Source organism: Typopeltis vanoorti, chromosome 11, assembly GCF_054136105.1.
Source record: "Typopeltis vanoorti isolate ZY-2024b chromosome 11, IOZ_Tvanoo_1.0, whole genome shotgun sequence".
NCBI lineage: Eukaryota > Metazoa > Arthropoda > Arachnida > Uropygi > Thelyphonidae > Typopeltis > Typopeltis vanoorti.
This window is the reverse complement of record NC_143559.1, coordinates 23,773,831-23,800,675: the sequence shown is the minus strand read 5'-3', so window position 1 is coordinate 23,800,675 and position 26,845 is coordinate 23,773,831. Positions and strand designations below refer to the sequence as shown.

Here is a 26,845-nt window from a genome sequence, read left to right as displayed (position 1 = left end):
TGATATATGATCGCAATGCGATACAACAGTTTTATAAAAAATTAGCTGTAGAAGACAGGATTACTCTCAAAGATAATGATTCTGTAGAAGACAAGATTAGTCTCTTCAGGAGAATTCTACGAGATAGGACAGAACAGTCCCGCAGAATTCTTTTCTGTAGGACTATTGGCTAACTGATTATTCCTGAGTCTCATCAGTCCTTCAAATGCTAATCTGGCATAAACCAGCCTTTCTACTAATAAGTAAATAAATAATTTTTATTTCAGGCAAATCTGCTTCGATCCGTTTTTGACGTCTTGTTTGGCTTATGGTAATCTGAAAATCGAATTTTCTGTAGTAGGTATGTGCATATTAACGAATAAAGCTGTAACTCCTTTCTTCTAATACAATTTTTCAATCTTACAGTTGAATGCAACAAAATAACAATGAAATAGACTTATTGAATTAGTTTTGCTGGAATTAAGCAAAACTACTCGCTTTAAACTCAAAACACTTTACACATAATATAATATAAAAATGCTTCATGAAGACTTTCCAACATAAAGATACTCAAATTCAAAGAATACGAAAAATACTCATATTGGTTTACTAAATATTGTACGAGCTTCTGTACCTCAGTTGGTATAGACGAGCCATTTAGTTGAAAAGGCCCGCGTTCATATCCCGTGAGCAACCATTATCAGGTGTTTTCAATCAAATGATGAGTTATACAGGAGTGGAGGGTTTTCTCTCCCAAAAACTCGGGTTTTTCGTACAGGCAAACGGGCCCCATGAACACACACACACACACACACACACACACACACACACACACACACACACACACACACACACACACACACACACACACACACACACACACACACACACACACACACACACACAGATCTACAGGCATAAATACTTACTTTAGGAGATTAGGCAAAGGAATGGCAAACTGGCAGCATTCACGGCTTAAAAACCCTTAATTAGGGGGGATCACACCTGTCTTGACGGACGAGAATTGGATGGATAGAAACATCCTACAGCGGCATTGCATATAATCCTTGACCCGTCAGTAACCATACATATCATATATGCATGTATATCGGCAACATTTGTGTCCTATATTTATAGTAGAGTAGCTAAGTATGTATACAGGTTGATTCAAAAAGATGGACTCAATTTCGACTTACAAAATTGAGTCCATCTTTTTTCACCCTGTATGTGTGTGTGTGTGTGTGTGTGTGCGCGCGCACCCGATCACTCCGGTAAAACGGTAATACTTTTCCAGGGCTTCAAAAAATTATATATATATATACAGGGTGTTCGGGATAAATTTGACAGTTTCGTAAGGAAAAAGAAAATCTTCTTTGTATCTATTAAATTTAATGAATTGACAAAAAAACATTACAGGCAGAGTTAATTAAAATACTATCAACAAGATTTACTCAAAATAACCACCATTAGCATCGATCACAGCTTCAATTCTGCTTCGGAACCTCGAACAAGCTGATGCTACAGTCTCCCTGGGAAGGGCCGCAAAAACTGTTCTAATTTTATCCATTAACTGGGCTTTTGTATTACTGGAAGTGCGATTGGTGACTTTTTCAACTGCGCCCCATACAAAATAATCCATGGGGTTAAGGTCTGGGGAGTTTGGAGGCCAAACATTTGGACTGGTGAAGTCGTAGAAATTTTCAGACAACCATTTTTGACTTTTCCCAGAGGTGTGGCAAGGGGCCGAATCCTGCTGCCATACATACGGCCTACCATTGGCTACCCTTGTTATCCAGGGCTTGACTACAGTTAGCAACTCCACGAACAAAGCCCGAATTCCAATGCCAGGGTTCTTCAACACCTGTTCCTGCAGATTTGCGAGGAATTCTGCTGTACGAACGCAATCAGATCGTCTGCTAGGGATCTTTCTTCTTGCTACATCCTCGTAGTCACCATTGCAAGTCTCTAGTTCATGCCTGATTGTTTTTACTGTATTCAGGGAGCATTGGGCAGCAGTCGTAATATCCTTATTTTGATGGCGGGCACGAATCATCATGATACAAGTTATTCTCTTCCATGATTCAGGTGGGTTCCAGCTATCCATCCTTTCTAACATCTTGTATATGAATGAAGAAGGGTCCAAACTTTTAAATGAAGAGAAGTGTGTGTTAATACATGTAACTTACGGAAAAATATAATTAATTATAAATATGTCAAATTTATCCCGAACACCCTGTATATATATATATATATACAGGGTGGTTCAAAATTCCACATACAAACTTTGAGGGAGGTAGAGAACATCAAAATCAACCATATTCACACAGGAAAGCATGACCGGAAACACCAGCGGAAGGTACTAACAAGGACACGAAGATACAGAAATAACACAAGGCAGTAAGTGTGAAAAAACTTTATTAGACGTAAGAACTACGTAATATGGTAAACGAGGTGCATTTCTGCCATCTCAGCGTTCGTAAAACAACGCATATTCTTCGTACGACGTCGAAAGCTTGAATGAGGAAGCCCCAATTTCTCACCTGGAGCGCTGGCGAACAGCGCTACCTATCACTTTCGGGTGGCGCTTCCGGACATGCTTTCCTATGTGAATATGGTTGATATTCTCTACTTCCCCTCAAAGTTTGTACGTGGAATTCTGAACCACCCTGTATTTATTATTATTATTATTATTATAGTATTATATATATATATATATATATATATATATATTTTTTTTTTTTTTTGCAAAAATGCCTTGGAAAAGTACTACCGTTTTACAGGAGTGAGCGGACACTTATCCACAGAGATCTCAGAATAAGACCTGTTTCATGTGGTGCCAGTCCCAACTTTATGTTGAACAATATCAGGTAATCACAGCTCGGTTAAGATAGGAAGCACAAAACAATGAGTAACTACTACATTAAGAATCAAAGGAAAAAACAGAAGTTCTTGATAGAAGAGATGAGTTCCGTTCTTGAATGTGAAGAACGGAACTTCAGAAAACTCTTCTCTGGTTGTTGCCAAGTGTCAATCGTGAATCCAAATTGCTTGGAAAGTAAGAACATTAATAAGAGTAGAAAAGGGAAGAAACGGAAAACAAGCTAAAAATTGGACAATGGCAATTTCATGAATTATTTAATGGAAAAAAATAAAATAACTGTGAAATTATAGGAAAGAGGCAAAACTATTAAATTAAAGGGAAGAGGCAATTCTAGGAGTGAGGCCTATCGCATTATATATTCTGAAGAAGAAATGACAGAGCAACACAAAATAAAATGGGATAATAGAACAGTAAAACAATTTGCATTTCAGAAACAATCTAAACAAATAATGCTACACTCCTAGATAAGTCCGTTACAAGCTTGTAGGGTTCTTCAACAGAATTGAATAACCTCTGTAATAAATGTAATAGAAAATGGTCAATGAAAAGATAAAGACCATGAAAATAGGCAGGAATTCTGAAAACAATAAGCTGAATCCTGAAGGGAGAACCAACAAAACAATTAAAACATTTCAACTATTTTGGCTCAATTTTAGTGCAATAGAAATAGACAGAATTAGCAAATATGGTATGGTAGAAAGTCAACCGATGAAATTTATATGGAAGAAAGAGAGAAATTATTCAAAACACCAAGCTACCTATATACAAGACACTGTTCAAACCAATTTTAACTTATGGATCTGAAATTTGGGTTAGAATAAAAGCAATTGACCAAAGAATAGAGACCACAGATGTGATAGTTCTGAGAAAAAATTCGTCATGAAAGATCTCATCAGTGGAAGACCGTATTAAAATGAAAAAAAACAAAAAAAAACGAAAGAACTTGACATTGTTAATATTCAGGAATGTGTGAACACAGCTAATTTGAGATAGTATGTTCACTTAAACAGATTGGGAGACATCAAATACTTTGCTAAGAGGGAAGATTAGCAAAGTTGATGTCAGGATGACTGGAAAAAGACTCAAAAGAAGATCAAGATCTAGGTGTACTAATATAGTAAGAAATGCCTTTGAACAGTGCTTCCCAAACTTATGGATGTCAAGGTCCCCTTTGAAAAAATTAAAAGATTTCATGCCCCCCTATCGGGAAAAAATCTTAATACAGACATATATTATTATAATATTTATTGTATTTATATTCAATACAAAACATACACACCAAGCGTATTTCTTTCCCGCGCATCGCCACACCTGTGTACACTAGCAATGAAACATTCATTTAAAGTGCGAAAAACTTAGCCGTTTTAAATGAGCGCAAGAGTTTGCTTTTGTAAGCTTTTGTGTGCTTCTTATCAATACCTTTGAAATGAAACTTATATGAATAAGCATATATTTACTAATATTAATTAAGCGCCGAAATACGCAAGAAGCAAAATTTGTGAACCAATACCAATGTGTGATTTTTTCTATTAAAATATAAAAAATAATAAAATAAAATAATAAATAAATAATAAAAATCGAATACGTTTCTTTTAAGATAAAAAATATCTACTTAGTCTTAAATAAAAAAAATATCTACCGCGGCCCACGGTTTGGGAAGCGCTACCTTAGAAGACCAAAATATAAGATATGGCAGTATTGGAGTACAGTACTTGCAGATAACAGAATAATCTTGAGGAAAATTGTCAATAGAAAGTTAGTAATAATGTAAACATTTCAGGCAGTACTCTCATGGTATATGCTGTACACCCGCGGAAGTTACGTTTCGGAAATTTTATGAAATTAAATGTTGATGATGATGATTCTGTCCATGAATACCAGTAAATCAATCTTGGAGATGAGCACAAACCCACCTGTCACTGCTAGGATATCTCTTCATAGTGAAAAAAATACAAATTTTTAAGTTTTAAATATCTAAAAAGTTTGATAAGAGAAGGTTGTTGTTGTTGTCTTGTCCTTTGAAGAGTCTTCGATAAGAGACGGTGCGTAAAGTGAAAAAGCTGAAATGCTCTTTCAGACAATCATGGATATCACAGATGGACTGAAACGCTATTCCATTGTGAAATTATTTTTTTGAAGAAGGAACGAGCATTACAGTGAAATAAAATGTCAATAAATCTTTGGTGATTTGAGGTTTCGCATTCAAGAACAGATACTGCACTTCATCTATTGGTACTCAATATCATCATCATCACACAAGTTAACGTCACATATAAATCAATGCTTTAGCAGAAAGAGTTATATGACTAAGACTAAGCTATAATATCTATTCTTAAGAAAGAATAGAAATTTGTCTCTCTTAGGAATTCTCATTCCTAAGAGAGAGACAAAGAGATTGTCTCTCTCTTAGGAATAGATACGAGAAGGGAATAGATTAGAACAGATTTCTTAAGAATAAATTGCAGTATTAGTTATAAAAAGTGTGACTGCATATTCCTCCTTTTTTTTCCTTGTGATTTCATAATTGCGAAAATAAGAGACTTGCGGTCATAGCGATATGGGTAATTTTTTAATAATGAACCACCGAACAAGGATATTCATTCTTAATATAGGCTTAAGAACTAGTTTAATCCAGTATTTTTCCAATTTGTAGAAAACTCTGATTTTAAACGATATCATCATCATGTGACTGAATTTATCGGGATTCTTAATACAACAAAATTATCTCATAATTATCCTGTCGTTACTTCTTGAAGAAGTTTGATATTGTCTTTCATATAATAAAAATATTTAATTGTATTACAGGTTCGATTGTAAATATATCCGGCATAAGTTCAATGAGAGCAGTGAGTATTATTATTTTAAAATGTTGAATGGCGCTATTTTTGAAATCATTACAATATACAGGGTGTTCGGGATAAATTTGACAGTTTCGTAAGGAAAAAGAAAATCTTCTTTGTATCTATTAAATTTAATGAATTGACAAAAAAACATTACAGGCAGAGTTAATTACAATACTATCAACAAGATTTACTCAAAATAACCACCATTAGCATCGATCACAGCTTCAATTCTGCTTCGGAACCTCGAACAAGCTGATGCTACAGTCTCCCTGGGAAGGGCCGCAAAAACTGTTTTAATTTTATCCATTAACTGGGCTTTTGTATTACTGGAAGTGCGATTGGTGTCTTTTTCAACTGCGCCCCATACAAAATAATCCATGGGGTTAAGGTCTGGGGAGTTTGGAGGCCAAACATTTGGACTGGTGAAGTCGTAGAAATTTTCAGACAACCATTTTTGACTTTTCCCAGAGGTGTGGCAAGGGGCCGAATCCTGCTGCCATACATACGGCCTACCATTGGCTACCCTTGTTATCCAGGGCTTGACTACAGTTAGCAACTCCACGAACAAAGCCCGAATTCCAATGCCAGGGTTCTTCAACACTTGTTCCTGCAGAGTTGCGAGGAATTCTGCTGAACGAACGCAATCAGATCGTCTGCTAGGGATCTTTCTTCTTGCTACATCCTCGTAGTCACCATTGCAAGTCTCTAGTTCATGCCTGATTGTTTTTACTGTATTCAGGGAGCATTGGGCAGCAGTCGTAATATCCTTATTTTGATGGCGGGCACGAATCATCATGATACAAGTTATTCTCTTCCATGATTCAGGTGGGTTCCAGCTATCCATCCTTTCTGACATCTTGTATATGAATGAAGAAGGGTCTAAACTTTTAAATGAAGAGAAGTGTGTGTTAATACATGTAACTTACGGAAAAATATAATTAATTATAAATATGTCAAATTTATCCCGAACACCCTGTATATCGCCTTAAAGTGATAAATCTTTAGTGTTTAATTGACTGTTATGTAAAAATATTATTATAGGACCGCAGAGTATGAACATTTTATTATTATACACATTACACATGTATCAATGAGAGATGAAGCCTGGCAATCGGATACCTGGCAATAGGTTAACATTCTCTGTATAGAATAAATATTCTATACAGAGAATGTTAACAATAACAACAACAACAAAACATTCAGTCGTACCGCACTTGTAATTTCACAAGAAAGCAAGATTGTTGCGTATAAGTTCCTATAATTCAATTATGAAAAATGATCAAATTACATTTTTTGTTATAACAAAATCTTCTGTATTCATCTTATTAAAGCACAAAAATAATAAGGCAGTCGGTAAAAATAAAATTACGGCATAACTTCTAAAATTTGGAGGAACACTTTTAACAACTGAGATTTATGAAATAATCAAATTGAAATGGCAAAAAAGAAGAAATTCCAGTTGATTGGAATAGTCATAGTGTGCCCTATATTTTGAAAAAAGGAGACCCTATAATAACTAGTAACTCTATAAGTATATCCGTCTCTCTTGTTGGGCACTTGCTACAAAATACTGTCTACGCTGATCTGAAAAAAATTAATAGATAAGATTCAAACATTACAGGAGAGTATCAGTGTGGCTTCTGCAAGGGAAAGTCAAACGATGGATCGTATTTTCACTCTCCGAACAACTGCTATAAAATCAATATAAATTTGATAAAGAATTACATTTAGTATTTGTGGACTATAAAAACAGACAGATGACAGTATACATCGAAACGCCCTATAGGATGCAAAGATACTTTTCAGAATACCACAGCAGTATATAAATATGATAAGACTTTGTAATCAGCGCAGCCTACTTTAACGCATCTTTGGATGAAGAAACTCCATTCTGAACTAGTAACTCTCACAGCAATGATATCGATCTTCTTGAAATGCAATATAATGATACTAAATACCGCTAAACTTAATTCTACACACAGACAGCCTTTTCCTGTAGACAAGAATGGCTTTATTAATTTCCTCATTAGAGTAAGATATTCTGTCCTCCCTAACTAACTAACTAGGTTAATAATGTTGTGAGCCAAATTCATCGATTTGGGACTAAGAATGCTTTATACCGCCTTTTCACTAATCAAAAATGTTAATTCACATGCAAAAGACACGTAACACTATTTTATCTCTTCAAGAGATTAAACTATAACAGTGTGCTGCGTAATGAGCCTCCAAATCTCTGTTTCAATGATGCCAGCTGTCTGAAAAGACCTTGGTCAAATCTCGTCTAGGGCGCGAAGCACTTTATCATGGATTTTCAAATGAAATTGACATAACTGGTTTAATGCATGGGTAGCAAGGTATGCAAAAATTCGGGGTTTTCATTCCAAATCGGCCAGAAAAGCACACTCAATTAACAGACATAACACATTTGCTCTAGTTATTTCGGCCATAACTCCAAGTAGCCTAATAAAACCATCAAAATGCAATAACCATATTCTTACATATAATAATTTACATTTATTTTGCATTTAAAACTAAATTTGTATATTAAATTAAAATGTTACATTAATTTCAGATTTTAAACGACAACTAAGATTTGGTGCACTGCGTGCGTGTAAACAACCGCTTTGGTCGAATTTTCACCATTTATAAGAATATTAAAGGCAATCATCCACTGAATTCTTCACAAAACCTATTAACAAGATGAATTCGAAATAAACGCTATAAATATTCTATTTACCGTCCTCATATTTTTAAATACAAGTTTACCGTTTATCAGTAGAAGACTAGTCCTCTTAATTACTGTGAATGTGAGTTAGTTTTAGGCGAGTGGGAAATTGTTTTTTTGGAAAAGTAACAGTCCACATACTACAATAAAGTGCCAAGAGGCTATTTTTTCGGGGACGTAAATTAAGTTAAGTGGATAATAAATCCCTCATTATTTCAATGCCGAATAAGAAACTCGAGCTTCTTCGGCATGAAACTCTTAGATTTCGATCTTCGAGTTTCTTATTCGGCTTTGAAATAATGAGGGATTTATTATCCCCTTAACTTAGTCCCTATACTAATGAAACACTTCAGAATGATATAAAAAGTAAACATTGGGGATGGCATTCGTTTTTGTTCCCGAAAAACACTGGCTAGAACATTTCATAGGTTTTTTATTCATTTAACAGTGAAAAAACAAATCCAAAACAACAAAATTCTATTTGAAAAAAAAAGAAAAGAAAAAAACTTCTACATAAATCAACATTCTGATTCTCAATACTAACATCATAGATGTGCCCTACGACTTACAGTCCTCCAAACCCGATCTATTATTCATCACTGAACCTCAACTGGCATCTCCTATGACATTACACTTGGAATTTGCACAATTACATCACGCATGTTCCAGGGACGGAACATGTACGTTTGTCATGTGCCACCAAAGAATATCTCATATGAAATGTTATCAGACCTGGAAATCCATCATATGACTAAAGAATTCCTTGCGTCGTTTTGTTGCTTTTTTTATGCCTTTACCGTTTTCCTAATTCTGATGATTACACTGACCTTTTTTAATTTATCCCGGAAAGCTGATCACACAGATCAGTTACCCAAACATTGAAATAGTCTTTCTTAGAGCCTTCCTGTCTATAATTCACACTGGCTTGCTTTCCTCTAATGTGACAGACAATACTGAAGAGAAACAGAGCTGTTTGCTCTCAGTAATGATCGAACACAAATCGTTCGTCTGCCTACCAAAATATACCAGTAATCCTCACCATTCGCACAACACTGACAACCTTTTCTTAACCAGCTTTTCATCAAATGCACTGCTGATGTCAGTTCACCTTATGTAATTCTAACATAACGATATAACCTTACCGCTGTGTCTCTTGGTACGGATCGACTTTCTCCCAGCCAATCTCAGCTTAGTATCCTACGACATTACAAAAGTGCTATTTGTGATAAACCTTCCGAATTTCTATGCCTCTTTTCCACGGTCTGATTACTGCTTCTGCTCTCTCCTGACGAACGCACTTGTTCCGATCACATAATTGATATTTGTTCTGGCTGAAATGTATCTTTATTCGCCACTCTGCTCATAACCCAACCATTAAGCAAGCTTCTTTTCCAACACATAAGTCAAAGAGGTCGAAGACAAAATTCCGCACATATTTAATGCCCTCAAGTTAATAACTTTAGCTTCTCACTTAGCACACAGCACAGTTCATAACATATCAAAAATTATCAACAAATCCAAAGTAGACATCGTAAGGGCCAAATGCGCTAAGACTTCCTCTTGATCAAATGGCAGTCAAGCCTCTTTCGAGTCCCTAATCAAAAACCTGTAGGGAAAAAATTCTGCCCTACAAAGTTTTCACCATGGCAAGATCTCATAACGGTAAGCCATACCTATTGGCATAAGACTTTTCCTCCTCGGCTTCTATTCTTGTTCAGACGATAAAGGCAATTTCCTGTCACTAGTCCACGCACTACGAACAACAGGTCTGCTCTGATTATTCGACAGCAGGGTATCAGAAAAACTCAGGTACTCTTGATTATTAGACTCCTGATTCAGATGATATTTTTTTAATTGTAGTAAAAGGTGTGCTCAGAATAAATTAGCATCCTGTGAGGGATATGTAAGCTATCATTCTCATCTAGTGTGTACAAAATAGCATGGAAAAAAGGCCTTTATCCAGCTTTTCCCGAAAAATGGAGGTAAGTCAGATATCAAAGTACATGTACATCATGCAGTTCACTCATCTCAATTGCCCTCACCAATACTCTAGAAAGTGTCGGAGAAGGTTATTAGCAAGCAGTTTCTTCACTACCTGGTGAAGAAATTGATGAATCGATCATCAATATCGATTCTGCCATTTCCGTTCTTATAACAGAGCTTGATTCTAACTTTACCTACCTTTGGATAAAATTCATGGAAGATTTGTAGAAACTGGTGTAGTTGTTCTTGATATTTGCAAGGTGTACGTTCGTTTCTGGCATCGAGGGCTTCTCACCAATCTACTATCTCATGGTAGGCTTCTTTCCTCTGATTGGATTACCAGTTTCCTTTTTGTCATTGCGGGTATTGGTGAATAGCCCCTCTTATCAGATTCATCGTGGGGAGAGTAAAGAATCCTCGGATACTCAACTGTGGTTTTGTAATTTCGCATTCTCATTCACTTGACTGAAATCCTGTAAATTTCAATTTGTTGAAGCATTCGAAATCATCGGTAGCACTTTCTACCGCTGTGGGGATTATCGATGAACTGCAGGAACCTGTTAAACGTGCATGCACTTCCGTCAGACACTAGCCAGGCCCTTTCGAACACATGAGGCTGTCAAAGTGAGACGTCTCAAACGGAGATCATTTTGAACACCTTCTGTGAGGTACATTCATGCCAATTACTATACTTACTCCTTGGTATTTTGCATTCTATCTGCATTACAGACTGCCAGTGTTCGCGATGCCACTACAAGAGACTTATCTCAAAATTCCAAGTTTTAGGAATCTACGATGTTTATTTTTGAGGTGTAAAATACACCTGTAGCGTTTGATGGAAGTGCAGAATCACCCCGAGTTTGTGTTCATAACCCGCAGATGCTAAATATAGTATGACTTAGCATCTTAGTGTTGAATTCAAACTGCAGTTACAACTATTAATTATATCAGCAGATAGCTTTTTAATGTTTGGATATAATGTTTATATTTTATTTTCTATTTTAAACTAACAAATTCGCTTTCCTTTTGCTAGTTTAGTTTGGTAACAATGAGACTGTTTCTTAATTTAAATTAATTATCAATGCTTATTTCATGTTTTCAGTTTACCGGTATTTCTGTGCTGAGCATGAGTAAGGCAGCCATGGATGCGCTCACAAGATGTGCAGCCTTAGGTAATGTCAAACATGCAATAAATATATTTAGCTTCTCTGTTTAGCTTCGCGTACTAGAAGTAGATAAGAATAGGTATATTATTAACGCTAAATGGAAAAGCTATCCAAAAGCATAATAGATTCAAGTGTAAAGAAAATTTAGAGTTGTTAAAGCTACATTTCCTGACTCTCAAATAATCTCTTTTAGTAATTAACGAAATGTAATTATAATGCAAGATGTTTCAGGCTTTTAAGTCCCACGATCCTCCCAGACTGGTTTCCGTAACCATAATATTTAAGATAGGCAGTTAGTCTTATGCCTAAATATATAATTTTGTAGGTAATTGCATGTGGTTTAGTGGCCGTTTTCACAGCTTTGGGCACGATAAATCCCATTTTCGGGATAAAAACCTGGAACACTGTATTATACTGTCTCATATGCAGTTGAAAAGAATGGTATTTAATGTTATTTTTTTAATGTTTATAAAATGTCAAGTTAATTTTAAGACATTTTTCTGATTTTTCATCATATAAGTTTATTCTAGAACTGAATAATTCATAATAACTTTCTTAAGTTGACTTAATCCCTTTATGTGGGTGACTATGCTGTGTAGGAGAGAATTATATGGAATATATTAAATCACTAGTTTACATACCGACAAAATCAAGATCTGTAAATTAGTATTAAAACAACAGATGGCTTGAATTTTTCTAAAATGTTAACAAGAATTTACAGTCAGCGTTATTATTTAACACTTGAACATTTTAATAAAGCAATTTTTAATGCAAAGCACACTCATCTGCAAAAAAAAAAAAAAAAAAGTTGCCATTCGTTAATTATATAATTACAGTGTATTCTTGAGCAATCTTATTTGCTGCCTGCATTCGATTGACAACAAATAGTTCTAATTCCCGATTCATTAGGACAGAGTTGCATTTTATTATACTTGGCTAATTGTAAAAAAGTATGCCAACTTTTAAATCTCATAATGCTCCATTACCCGGAAAGGTACAGCCAATGCTTAATCATCTTAAGGAATACTCTCACAGAGAACTAGAACTACATTTCGTCGTGGAAAATTCTAGACGTTGTACACAGATAATACCATCGGAGCTGAAGATACTTTCCGAAGAAATATTGAAGATTTTCTTGCCATGAGCAAATTAGCGGTAAACCTTCAGTATTATCCAGTGTGTTTTAAAACAACCAACCGCCAAATTGCAAGTATACAACATTAAAATGGTTCAAGTTTTTTTCGATAAATTAATAAAGTGAATTAATTGTATTCTTCCTGAAACTATATGCTTAAATATCATCGCATGGCGATAGTGGTACGGGCATATTCTGAACCTGAGCGAAATACTTACGAGTGCTCCCCCCCCCCTCTCCTTTTCAGTGAACTGTATATTTACTATGCGAACAATACAAGATGATTGTGTACATTCTGTTCTTTGTTACATAAATTTATTTATTACATAAACTGGCACAGCATTAAAATTAGTTTGGTTCATTACTTCCTAGGTTTATGCATACACTTCTTTAGTGCGACTTATAAAATGCATTTTTATTAACCTATATCGGATGGTTGCAGTTTGGCAATTGCTTGTTTTGACACACCCGATGCTATGGATAGCATATATTATTATATCATAATTATTATTACCGCCTCCATGGAGTCGGCAGACACATCGTGGGAGGTTCATTCAAATAACAACATATTTATCATACGCAATTTAAAAATCCGTAACACTCCCTGCATTAACAACATATTTCGGTAATGCGTTCCATTCACTTACAATTCTCTATGTAAAAATTCTACTTCCCACACCCCTCTTCGCCACACTCCTACATAACTTCCAGGTATGACCTCTGGTTCTACCCCTTTGGCCGTCTGCTCTTTTTTAGAACCTCCTCACTGACTTAAAAGTCTCTAGCCTATCATATCTTTTCCTCCTATCCGCCAAACTCAGCAATCCTCATTCCTTTAATCTCTCTTTATAATCAACATTCCAAAGTCCTGATATTGCCTGATTTCTCTCTGGACCCACTCCAATGTTTCCTCATCACATTGAAAACCGGGTGACCAAATCTAAGCATAAGAGCCCAAGTGTGGTCTCACCAGTGTTTTATACACTGGCAACTATCTCCTTATTCCTACATATTAGAGTATCTGTTATCACAGCGGCACTATGATATGCAGTGTTTGCAACATTTGCAATGTGCACTTTAAACTTCAGTCTACTGTCAACCATCACTCCCAAATCTCGAAATTTATGCACTTTTTGCCAATACAGTACACCCAATACTCAATATAGTACGCATCGATATATTCCTGCATTTCAATATTCAACATCTTGAACTTTTTAATATTAAAACTATAATCCCACTTCTCTGTCCAAGTCAAAAGTCTATTCAAATCTTCTTGAAGATAATTAAAATCAGCAATGCTACTTATAATTCTTCCCAACTTTGCATCATCGACAAACAACTAGAGATCCCAAGTCGGTCCACGCTAATGCACATTGCTCTTTTCAGACACTGCTTTATACACAACTTGCTGGTACGTTCACAGAACCAACTACCAATCCATCTAACCAATATACCACCTTTTTCCATCCTCTGCAGGTTTCCCACCAACTTATTATGTTGTAATCTATAAAAAGCTTTTGCAAAGTCAAAGAATATTCTTGTATGTGATTTCCCCCTTATCTAACATACTCATTAACTTATCATAAAATGCAAGAAAATTGCTAAATCAGGACCTATCATCATTACAAATCCATGCTGACCATCATAAAGAATGCTATGTCCATCAATCCAATCCTGTATTCTATTCCTAACTAATCTCTCCAACACCTTGACCAAAACCACTGTTATACAGACTGGTCTATAATTGGAAACTTCTCTCCTAGAACCATGCTTGTAGTCTAGTACTATTTTGCCTTCTTTCCATTCCTTAGGAACCTTAGCTGCTACAAGACTTCCATTAAATAATCAGGTCAAGGGCATAGCTAACTGTTATGCACATTTCTTAAGAATACATGGAGATATCTCATCCATTCCACAGCCTTATTAACATCAAACCCAATCGAACCTCTGATTCTTATACTTCAACTTTTCCTAATACTTGCCTCCCTTCTACATATTACACAGCATCATTTACACCAATATCATATACGAGGGTGGTCTTGAAAGGTTCTCGGCCTCGACCATATATGGCAACGCTATCGGCACCATTCTTTTTTTCTGTTGGTACATCTGTCATAAGCATGCATGTGAAAAATTGCAAGTCATTCTATCAAGTAGTTTGTTTTATACAGCTGTCTGAAGCAAAGGTGTTGTCTCTATTCCGTTTCCCTTGAAACGGAAAAAATTTAGTATCGTGCGTTTATGAAATTCTTTGTAAAAGAAAGTTTAACGCCAAAAGAAATTCATTTGAAGTTCATAAAAATTTATGGGCACTCTTCTCCTTCGTTTTCGACAATTACGAAATAGGCTTCCGAGTTTAAACGTGGCCGTATCAGCCTTGAAGATGATCCACGTGAAGGAAGTCCAAAAAGTGTAACAACACCAGAAATCATTGATCAAGTGTACGATAGGGTATTGGATGACCGGCGAGTCAAAGTGCGTGAAATTGCTGAGACTATAGGCATTTCAAAAGAACGTGTAGGATATATTTTGCATGGAGAATTGCAAATGAAAAAGCTTTGCGCAAGATGGGTGCCGCGCTTGCTCACAGAAGATGAAAAATGCACTGGCATGAAACTCTCTGAACAATGCTTGGAGCATTTTAACAAGAATTAAGCTGATTTTCTGCATCGATTATTTTACTATGGATGAGACTTGGATTCACCATTACACACCAGAATCCAAACATCAGTCAAAACAGTGGACAGAAGCCGGTTGTTCAGCGCCAAAGAAGAGAAAGTCGGTCCCATCAACAGGGAAGGTCATGGCATCGATGTTTTGGGATGCTAAAGGCATTTTGTTTATTAATTATCTTGAAAAGGTTAAAAAATAACCGGGGGACATTATTCCGATATTTTAACTAGACTAGATGAGAAAAAAAAAATCCGTGATCAAAGGCAAGGTTTGCAGAAGAAAAAAATCATCTTTCATGAGGACAATGCACCTACCCACAAAGGTGTATTGGCAATGGGAAAATTAAGGGATCTGCACTATGAATTGTTGGAACATCCACCCTATTCCCCACATTTGGCTCCCTCTGAATTCTATTTCTTCCCAAAACTCAAACTCTTCCTCGCTGGTCAGCGTTTTTCTACGAATCAAGAGGTGATTGCAGCTGTAGAGGGTATTTTGCAGGGAACCATTACAGGAAGGGGATAATGGCGCTGGAGCATTGCTGGAATAAATGCATTAGTCTTAAGGGAAATTATGTTGAAAAATAAAAATAATTTTGAAGTTTAGAAATTCGTTTTTCATTGTTAGGCTCAGAACTTTTCAGACTACACTCGTATGGTGATAAAGTGCTCATTCAATAATTCTGCAATATTCGTTGAAATAATCACTCTGACTATTTCAACGAATATATCGTGGATATCTCATGGGAACTCTGCTCCCATGAGATATCCACCGGCGTCAACATGCCACAACTATTCTTCCTCTTGCTTGTCATATAGCGGAAGAATTCCCTTGAATCAACTTTGGCCTGACCAGCCAATTTATCTTGTAACTTACTTGATTTCACCGTTTATCCATTTCACTCCTACTCTATTTACTCGCTTAACCCTTGGTATGTAGTTATACATTTCTTGTGTCAGATACTGTCTTATGAATTTCCATGCACTGTCAAACATCTTATCTGCACAGCTCATCTACCCAATGTATTGATGTTAACTGACTACAGATCTTTCCATAACCACCAACCTTATACTTCTATACATATCCCTTTTTTGGCAGTAACCTTTTCTTGTTTCACCACTTCCCAAAACAAGTATCTCATGATCATTCAGCAGTGTCAACACCTCATTAATAACTAGATCTTGTGAAGTTATCACAAAATCTAAAACACTAATGGATGTAGTTGCTTCAGTCACATGCTGCGCGAGATATTTATCCCTCAGAAATTCAACAAACTCACCCTCCTTCTTTTCATACACTATCTCTTTCTTCCATTCTATATTCCTGTAATTAAAGTCTCCATTCGGGATTACCTTCTTTTTACAAGCCCAACCAATTTCCTAAACATTTCACTGACAGTATTCTCTATATTCCCTGGCCTATAAGAGTATCCTATCAGATATACTGTATAGTCTGTTAATTTCCCAATATAAGTCGTTGTAGCGAAAAACCTCAAATCCACGATGATGGATGGGCTTACTGAACTTTTACGCAAATTGTTCTCCACTGCACAGCCTATTTTAACTTACATTAGAACTGCAAGAACCGAAATTTCATTTTGTGCTGTTTCGCATTGTTCCCACTTTTATTTTTAACGTTGAAATGCTAGCGTATTTGAAGTAATAGGCACTCTTTCATTGCCCAATAATTAAGAGAGTACGTTATTATAATACGGCCAGTCGGAGAGTTAAAACGAAATATCTATAACTGAAGCTATTCAGAAGGAATTACATCAGTGGTTCTTAACCATTACGAAGTCACGGAACACTTTTGACTATAAGAAAAATTTGGGGAACACCAAAAGCATTAGGGTCACAAAACTAACAAAAAAATATTCGTGGAGTTGCCTTTTATAAAAATGAACTTATTTTAATACGATACTTGAGCTTGTCGGCTTTTTCAGATTTCAGAAATATCAGGTCTAATATGTGATAAAGCTATCCTCATCTCTTTGTCTATATTAGTAAGTCTTGCACGCTTTTCAGTTTTTATATTTGTTAATATTGAGAAACTGAGCTCACACAAATATGATGTTGAAAACTGTAACAAAATTTTCAGTGCCCTAATGGAGAGAGCTGTGTACTGGGGTTTGACAAAAATCCAAAATTCCTCAAGAGTTATTTTAGAGAATTTCATTTTTACAGTACGATCGATTGACAAGGTAACTAATTGTTCTTCTTCTTGTAACGAAAATTCAACTCAATGTGTTAACTGTGCCAAATGGATTCGTCTCCAATCATAACTGTGTCTTTAAGGAAGGAAACTAACTTGAAATCTTTGCTTCCAATATTGTTAAATGTTCTGTTATAACGGAAATAATTCCTCGACATTTATTCAGAATAGCCAATTACATTCAGAACTGTGTCATGTGATATCTTTCACCGGCGGAACACTTGTAACCAGTTCGCGGAACACCGGTTAAGAACCACCGAATTAAATTATAGAAAGAAGTAAAGTTGAACTCCAATTAGAGTATGAAACTAATTGTTTACTGATAAGCTACGTTCTTTCTTTTATTTGCATTTTGTATTTGATTTTATTGCAAAACAAACCATGTTATATAGATTCTTCCATTTTACGATTTATCAAATATTCAATTACTTAATTAATAAATATAAGCTATTAAGGAATGACTTATTAGTTAAAATTTTTTAAAGAATGAATCTCATTTATTAGACCGTTTATCGAAAAGAATGCAGCCCTATTCAGTCAGCTGTGAGAAATTCACTAAACGGTAGTAACAAGCTTATTATATAAGAGACCGTGCAGAGACTTAATTCCTAATGTATGTATGCTATATCTGTTTACATTTTTCCAGAGCTGGGCTCCAAGAACATCAGGGTGAATTCAGTAAAGTAAGTAATATCTGATATATAAAATGCTTCATATATGAATGGCTATTTTTCTTATCCCATTCATTTGAGTTTTGTAATTATCCAGTTGTGTTTACTGCAGTCTTCAGAGTAAATTATGATTCAACAAGGGAAATTAGAGTCGTTCGTTTTATTAGCTTATTTTATTAGAGTCGCACCTCTACAATAATTAATACAACGAATAAATTTTAGTTTTTCTACACAGCAAGATGAATTCTATCAAATTCATCGAACAGAATTTAATGTTAATTCGATTCTGTTCATTCCAAAGATGTGTTAGTAAGTACAAACTCCATATCAGGATGGGATGTTACATGAAGTGTTGGTGGAAGACTATTCGCAGCTTTAGCGAGAGAAAATTTGTCTTCATTTCTGATTCTTAAAGGAACTTGAGGTGATACCTCACTTAGATTACATCGATCTTTATAGAGAGAGAGATGGAGACAACATCGGAAAGAATGAGTGAAGTCATCCTTTATCTATTTCTTCTCAAGGGAGAAGGAATAGATAGAGGATGGCCTTTGAAAAGATGGGAAAAGGCCGTAACAAGCCACTAGGCCTATTACTGGAAAGAAAGAAGAATAAACTAAAAAATGGACTCTCAAATGATGAAAGGTGCTAATTACAGTTTTTTTTAATGTTTAGCATATTATTTATAAGTATTTTAAGTCAAAGTAAATATAAATCCTGTCATATTTCAATATAACAGGATTTCATATTCTTTAATATTTAAAAGGTTGAAAATATTAAATATAGCAAGATTTTTTTTTCTTCGACTGGTCAAAAAGTAAACCATACTTAACAAGAAATTACTTAAGTATATTCTTATTTTAATCTTTTATCCATGACGAGCAAAGAAAAGTTTAGCATGAAGTAATATAAAAAATCTCATAAAAGATCAGTTTCCAAATTGTGACTCAGATATTTCTATGGCGCTGTTCAGCAGAACTAGCAACCGTAATGCCTCCAGTTTTTTTCAGATATACAGGAACACGAGCAAGAGATCACTTTCATCCCGTTACACTCAATCTGTATACTCAAACTTGCTACTCTTGGTCATGTTTCATTCCTCAGTTCTGTGGAACAGCTTCCCAATGAAGAATTTCAAAATGATTACAACCTGCGAACTATTCAAGAAGAACATCAACAAATTACTCTTCTCATGACCCATGCTCACAATTCGCATTTTTCTGCTATAGACCTTGCTGCCTTTTCATGGTCAAAATTCTGTTTCTCTTATGATTGAGCTGGTTTCTTATTTTTATTTATTTATTTGTTTTTCTCTAGCCTAGTTTAATCGATTTAACAGTGCAACCCACTCTCTATTCAATAGGGTGTCAATTCGAATCGCACCGTGGGAGCGCCTTTGGAAGCAGATGAGTTTCATCGTCAGGTGTGTGGAACCAGATTCCTGAGTATTGTAGGCTTTAAGTGGAATCTTAGTAATTTCCTGCTTATCGTAAAATTTCTACGATGCTCTTTTCAACTTTCGATAGGTTTGAAAGATTCCCTTATCGAATGACGTTTTGTTGTTAATATCTATTGATTATTTTGCCGTATGAACAGCGCGTCCTCTCTCTTTCTCTTCCGAGAACATTGTTTTTTTAATTTTATACAGTTATTTTAACTTTTCAGTTTGTAGTCTGAACAGAAGATAGACTATAACGAAGTAATTTCAGCATATTTTAAGAATTTTACGTATAATGTCTTGTAGATTAGATCTTAATGTATACAGAAACCGTTAACTGTTTTTTTTTTTAATTTATATAATTAGTTATTGTCTGGAAGTCCGGGATATCATGCAGTATTAACTTGAGAAGGCTGTGGAAATTCAGCTGGTGACCAGATTAATATCATGCTGAATGTTTTCATCGTTAAGGAGAGACACTGTGACCGCATCATCTACACACTGGAAGATCTTGCGCATTAATGGAAGCAACAAGAATAACGCTATTGATAATACTAATACACTGGGATTGCTTTAGAATTAGTTGCTAAGAGATCGTGTAGATTCTGGCACTTTTAATGGAGAAGAGACCAAATGAGAGCGGAGATATTGTGAAATGAGAACAGAGCATTACCTGTCGTTGATTTTAGGCAAAATTACAAAGCATAGTTACAAAGTTGGGGCCACTGCCGTACAGTCACATTGACAAAACAAAGCGTACAATAAACTTAAATAAATAGTGAACAATAACAGCACATTAGAAATAACATTAGCATTAATGTCGTCTTTGTAATATGCAATATTTACATTAGTGGACAAAACGAAAAAAAAAAAATAATAGGAACAGTCCAAATGGAAATCTGGCAGTAGGCTATTCCAGAACAAAAAAAAATTGTATCCTCGCCTCGATTAAATATCCATTCATAAGACAAGCTACTCGGTCTAAGATCTTACTGTACTTACGAGCACTTTATAGTTCAGTATAGATCACACACACACACTAATATAAAATGATAAGGTTTTTTTTTGTAACGTTTTTGTGTCACGTTTTTTGTCAAGTTATTTGAAATTCAGGGGCTACCCTGAGTGTCGAGTTTTCAAAATTAGAGTCATCAGAATTCAAGGAGAACCGGCCTACCAGTCCGCAACACGGGGGGGGGGCGCCATAGGCGCGGGTGGAAGAACCCCCTTTCGCGATTTCGAAATTCGAGTCACCAGAATTCATGGAGAACCGGCCTACCAGTCCGGAACTCGGGGGATTGGGCGCTAAGCGCCAGGGGAGAGGAGTAACCCCCTTTTCGAGTGTCATCAGAATTCAAGAAGAACCGGCTTACCAGTCCGGAACTCGGGGGGGGGGGGACGGAGCCCCTAGTATATATATATATATATAATATATATATATATATATATATATATATATATATACGAGCACCATTATCCCGTGCCTGTAGTAGTTCTCAGTAAGATCTGCAAAATACCCTTCAACAGCTCAATCACCTCTTGATTCGAAGAAAAACGCATTACGTGTCGTTGATTTTAGGCAAAACTACAAAGCATAGTTACACTGACAAAACAAAGCGTACAATAAACTTAAATAAATACTGTACAATAACAGCACATTAGAAATAACATTAGCATTAATGTTATTTCTAACATAATAATGTAAATATTGCATATCGTCTTTGGAATATGCAATATTTACATTAGTGAACAAAATGAAAAAATAAAAAAACAAACAAATAGGAACAGTCCAAATGGAAATCTGGAAGTAGGCTATTCTTCCTACAGCCCAAAACTAAAACTCTTCCTCTCTTCCAGGAGAGGAAGAGGTTTAGTTTTGGGAAGAGACAGAAGTCATACGGAGCCAAATCTGGGGAACAGTGTGGATGTTACAACTGTTCACAATGCAGATCCCATAATTTTTCCCATTGCCAAAACACTTTTGTGGGCAGGTGCATTGTCCTGATGAAAGATGATTTTTTTTCTTCTGCAAACCTTGTCTTTTCTCACGAATGTTTTCGTCTAGTCTGGTTAAAAGATCAAAATAATATTCCTCACTTATTAGTTTACCCTTTTCAAGATAATTAATAAACAAAATGCCTTTGGCATCCCAAAACATCGATGCTATTACCTTTCCTGCTGATGGAACTGACTTTGCCTCCTTTGGCGCTGAACAACCTGTCCACTGTTTTGACTGCTGTTTAGATTCTGGTGTGTAATGGTGAATCCAAGTCTCATCCATAGTAATAAATCAACGCAAAAAATCAGTTTTATTCTTGTTAAAACGTCTCCAAGCACTGTTCAGAGATTTTCATGCAAGTGCGTTTTTGTGCGGGTGCGGCACCCATTTGCGCAAAGTTTTTTCATTTGCACTTCTTCATGCAAAATATATCCTACAAGTTCATTTGAATTGCCTATAGTCTCAGCAGTTTCAAGCACACTCGCCGGTCATCCAATACCATATCGTACACTTGATCAATGATTTCCGGTGTTGTTACACTTTTTGGATGTCCTTTACGTGGATCATTTTCAAAGCTGGTACGGTCACGTTTAAACTCGGAAGCCCATTTCTTAATTGTCGAAAACGAAGAAGAGTGCCTATAAACTTTTATGAACTTCGAATGAATTTCTTTTGGCGTTAAACTTTCTTTTACAAACAATTTTTTATACAGATAACATAACAAGTTTTCTTCAGACAGCTGTATAAAACAAACTACTTGATAGAATGACTTGCAATTTCAAATGGATATATATATATATATATATATATATATATATATATATATATATATATATATATATGAAAACATGTTCATGTTTTTATATATTTATCACTTCTTCATAATAAATTATTTTACGCTCAGAATATCGAATTAATAATTGTTATTCTTTACTTAGTCCTGGAGTAGTAGAAACACCGCTGGTAAAGAGTATGAGGGATGATCCATTCGATAAAATGGTAAGCATACGAACCTACAAGAATCCATAACGTTTGTAAACAAATGAATTTCTTCAGACTTGATAATTTAAATCTAAGCTGCGTAGTAATTGTTTTATTTTATTGATTAAAATTGTTTAAGAAACTACTATTACTACTATATATATATAAGATCATTGATATATATATAAATATCAATGATTTTACAGACAGATAAAATAATATGATACCAAATTGCTTTTCTATGTGCTTTTTGTGCATGACACTTTTGGGGAATTAGATGTCTCAAGCATTTCGGGAACTGAGCATCTCTCTCTTGCAAGAGAGTATCTGTCTTGCATTGTTAGTCTAGTCAAATGAGGAAAAATAGTGAAAATAATTCATTGGGATTTAAAAATTAGCACAGATGATGATTAGACAATCCTAATTTGCAGACGACATTCCTGAATGACACAAATGGATTTTCTCAAATAACTCACTTCTTATTCCTGATATTTACTTATACAAAAAAGAGTGGTTGAAATTCTGTGCTATAAAACAGCAAATAATGCTCAATATATTAATTTCCTAGACAGAGAGCATTCTTAAGACACTGCCTCTCTACAATATCGGATGAATTCAGAAGTATTACTGTATTTCACACTGCATAAATTATAATTAATATAAGTAAATTTACATATGACCTTCGAATATCCATTGCCTGTATCCTCCAATTTGAAATCATTCTTAATCAGTTTAAATCATTTCTCTAACCGTTTTCATCACTTAATTTTTCTCGTAGAAGACCTATCCAAGTCCTTCCGGCAGGATATTGTTAACCTCTCTGAGACAGTCAAGGAAAGGTAATGGAATCTAAACGTTTCAGTAGAATATATCAAATCCCTAGAGCACATAAATGTTACGTAGGGAAATGCGATGCCGAGAAATAAATTTTATTGAAAACAGTTGTTTATAATAAGCATTGCCTTTGAGGAGAGAGAGAGAGATGAAACAACAAATTTTGCATTAAAGCCAAAGAATAGTGAAAATAATCAAAAGGATGAAAATTCAAATATCGAAGGAAAAAAGTTTACCAAACTTCGTATGAGAATGGAAAACTCACTGTGTGGAAACTGGAGCAAGTGGTATATTGCCCCCCCCTCCAACAAAAAGTCAAATGGTTGAAGAAGGTCAATTATTATTTGATGTTATGTACTATTCAACATAGATTTTTTCCTCTTATCAGATATCTTCTTTCCTTAGCATGACGGGCTCAGTGGCCTTTCATGCAAAGCAAATTTGTGTCATAGAAACTTAATTATTGGTACGATAGGAACTGGCCAAATGAATGGCATTTTCTTTGGCTAGTTCTGTTTCGTGCGATAAAAAATCTGAAGATCCGAAAGGAAAAAATATGCTCTCTCCAAATTTAGAGATCTTATCTGTTGTGTAAATCAGCTTAACACACCGTTTTGATAAGCCATTTGAATGGCTAAAGCTTCCTCATGAATCTCTTATTTTGTTAACTCTCATTTTCTTTATATCAATGCACTTGTTTAACAGGAGAGTCCTACCTATACTTTTGTTGATGGCACTACATCGAAGTAGTGCCGTCATCAAAATAGTGTTTGATTTCAGAAATACAAACAAACAATGTCTCAATAACATTATAACTCTGTAATATCCGTATTAGTTTCCAATGGGAAAAATAAAATATTCGATTGTTATCCATCAAGAACTAAAAGAAAAAGAAAAAAAAATTAAATATGTACAAAACCCCTCCATCCGATATTTTTCCATCATCCAGGCCTTTGAAGTTGGCAAATGAAATAATCCATTTCGGTGAGAGGCAAATGACAGACGAACATGTTTAACTGCAATAAGGGAAGACAATTAAGATATTTCAAGATATTTCTTATATGTTTAAGTAAATTTTGTCCTTAGTACGCTATACATAATTAACCAAATAATTAACAGGGTTCTCAAGTTTCAGATTATCGTTCAGCAAGCCATTAGTGACGTTCAACGATCTACATCTATCTGACAATATGTGAAATTATCAAAGTTGTTAAATGCGAAGCGTTGTGTGTGAATGTCATTTATCATACTCATATTTATTTGTACGTTGATAATCTTGGGATAATCCTGCTATTGCTACTGTATTTCTTGAGAGTAACAAATAACACCTTTTGCCTGCGCTCTTCAACCGAAAGCTATCTTGAGGAGTCGATGTAGGAAAATCATCCACACCTATCTATTCAGAAGCTATCCAAACCTGCACCACCCAAGAGACGCGACGGAATTAAAATATTACCAATAATCTTTCGTGGGTCTCTTTTAATTTCAACGTGTCATCTGACACCCAACTCATCCTTTCATCTCAAATAATAAATGGCTTATAGATAGTGGCATTCCAAAATGCGATATCTTAATTTTAAAATAGGAAATAGTCGATTAATTATTTAATTTACTCGTAAATTAATTAATTATTTAACCGAGCGGTTCTCGACTACACACTGCTTATTAAAGACGTGAAGTGACTTGAACAAGTTCCATGTTTAGTATTTCGAGAATCGCTTCCGAGTTCAAATGGTGATGCAAGTAAATGTAAATTATTACTATTTTTATTTAAAATTTAAAAAAAAATTGAAAACTTTTTATAGAATGGTCTTATAAAATTTCTTGTGCTCAACTTAACTTCCCATGTCATCCAGTATGGGACCACTACATCAGCACTTTGCATCAAAACACATGTCACATCAGGTCCGGAATTAGTTAAACGAAATGAAAGAAAATGCCGGTCGTTATGACTTGCTGAAGACCAGTTAAAACAGTCATAACAAGCTACTCATAATAATACACTTTTAGTTTGCATGCGATGGTAAAGGTAAGTTTCCGGATAATAAGCAACTAATGTTAGGAACCAGTATGTTATGTCCATTAAAACTGCACGTGTTCTGTAGTCGGTTTGCCAGATAACACTCCTAATGTCCTAGAGGAAAAATTTTGCCATTCCGTAAGAGGCCGACTAACGCACATTCTCTGAAAAGCCATTTAAAATTCCTAACATCCTAAAAGTTATTGGAACTTAGATTTTCCCAAGCGAATGGCAAATATCTCAAGGTCACGGAATCCCTTGGAAGTGAGTATACATGTCAAACTCCACATCAGAGCCATGCTTAAGAAAAAAAAGAAGGCACCTATTAATGTTGTTCTTCAGCATACAGGTAAGCGTGTCAATCGATTCTTGATGCAGTGGATGAAACATACAAAGTACTTCAGAGTGATATTGTATGTAGTTAAATAAGTTTTATAAAGTCAGCGATTCAGTTATAGTAATGTCTATACAGTTAGCTTATATATATATATATAATTGTTCTTTAATATTCTTTCTTTCTTTTATTAGAAATTAAAAGCATATTTAGATGCTCACAAACAGATCGGCAGAGGGGCAAGTATAGAAGAAATATCAAAAGTGATAGCATTTCTTGCTTCAACGGATTCATCGTTCATTACAGGAGAGACGATAGTTGCTGATGGTGGATTCTCGTTAATCAATCCGTTGAATGAGATGCAGAGTAAAAAAAATCTATAAAAATGAGCAGTTTTATGATTCACATAATGGTGATGTCGAGAGAATTGTATCAGAACAGTTGTTCCTATGATGGATGCTATGGTACTTTATTTCCTAAACATGTTTATTTCATCAATATAGCATAATTTCAAAATGCTAGCTTTGGAATTTCTGGATATAAAATTATAATTGCAATAAATTTTAAATAAAACATTTCCATAAATTTTGGTAAAACGAATTAATTCCATTTTTGAAAATTTAAAGTGGACTCCGCAAAGAGAGCTAAATTCAAGGTTTCAAAATTTTCAATAAACACTACATTGATTTTAAGGTCTAGAACATCATTTCTCATTCCTAAAATATTCTTGAAGTATTATTAACAGGACATCGTCGTAAAAAACTGATTTGGTATGCAAACTAAGACCACACAAAAATCTGACCAAAAGTAACCTTAAATGAAGACCAGTTGTCGCATTCCTGAATTCTCTAGTTGAGAAACTAGAAAATTCGGACGAGACTCAAAAAAGAGATACAAATTTTTTCGACACCAAAAACAATACGAATTAGATGTTGGAATGTGATGATATGTATGAAACATAAAAACAGCCAA

General features: G+C 35.1%; 1 protein-coding gene across 2 annotated transcripts in view; it reads left to right on the top strand.

Annotated features, from left to right (window-relative positions):
- Nucleotides 1–26,473, top strand: part of LOC150101378 (uncharacterized) — a 40,983-nt gene extending 14,510 nt beyond the window's left edge. For both annotated transcript variants that reach the window (XM_090400585.1, XM_090400586.1), the window contains 5 exons: nucleotides 5,666–5,706; nucleotides 11,514–11,583; nucleotides 18,243–18,279; nucleotides 22,643–22,703; nucleotides 26,068–26,473. In XM_090400585.1, coding sequence (XP_090256711.1) covers nucleotides 5,666–5,706; nucleotides 11,514–11,583; nucleotides 18,243–18,279; nucleotides 22,643–22,703; nucleotides 26,068–26,256 — 398 coding nt within the window. In that variant the 3' untranslated portion in view covers nucleotides 26,257–26,473. The remainder of the gene's footprint in view (nucleotides 1–5,665; nucleotides 5,707–11,513; nucleotides 11,584–18,242; nucleotides 18,280–22,642; nucleotides 22,704–26,067) is intronic.
- Nucleotides 26,474–26,845: the final 372 nt, after the last annotated feature.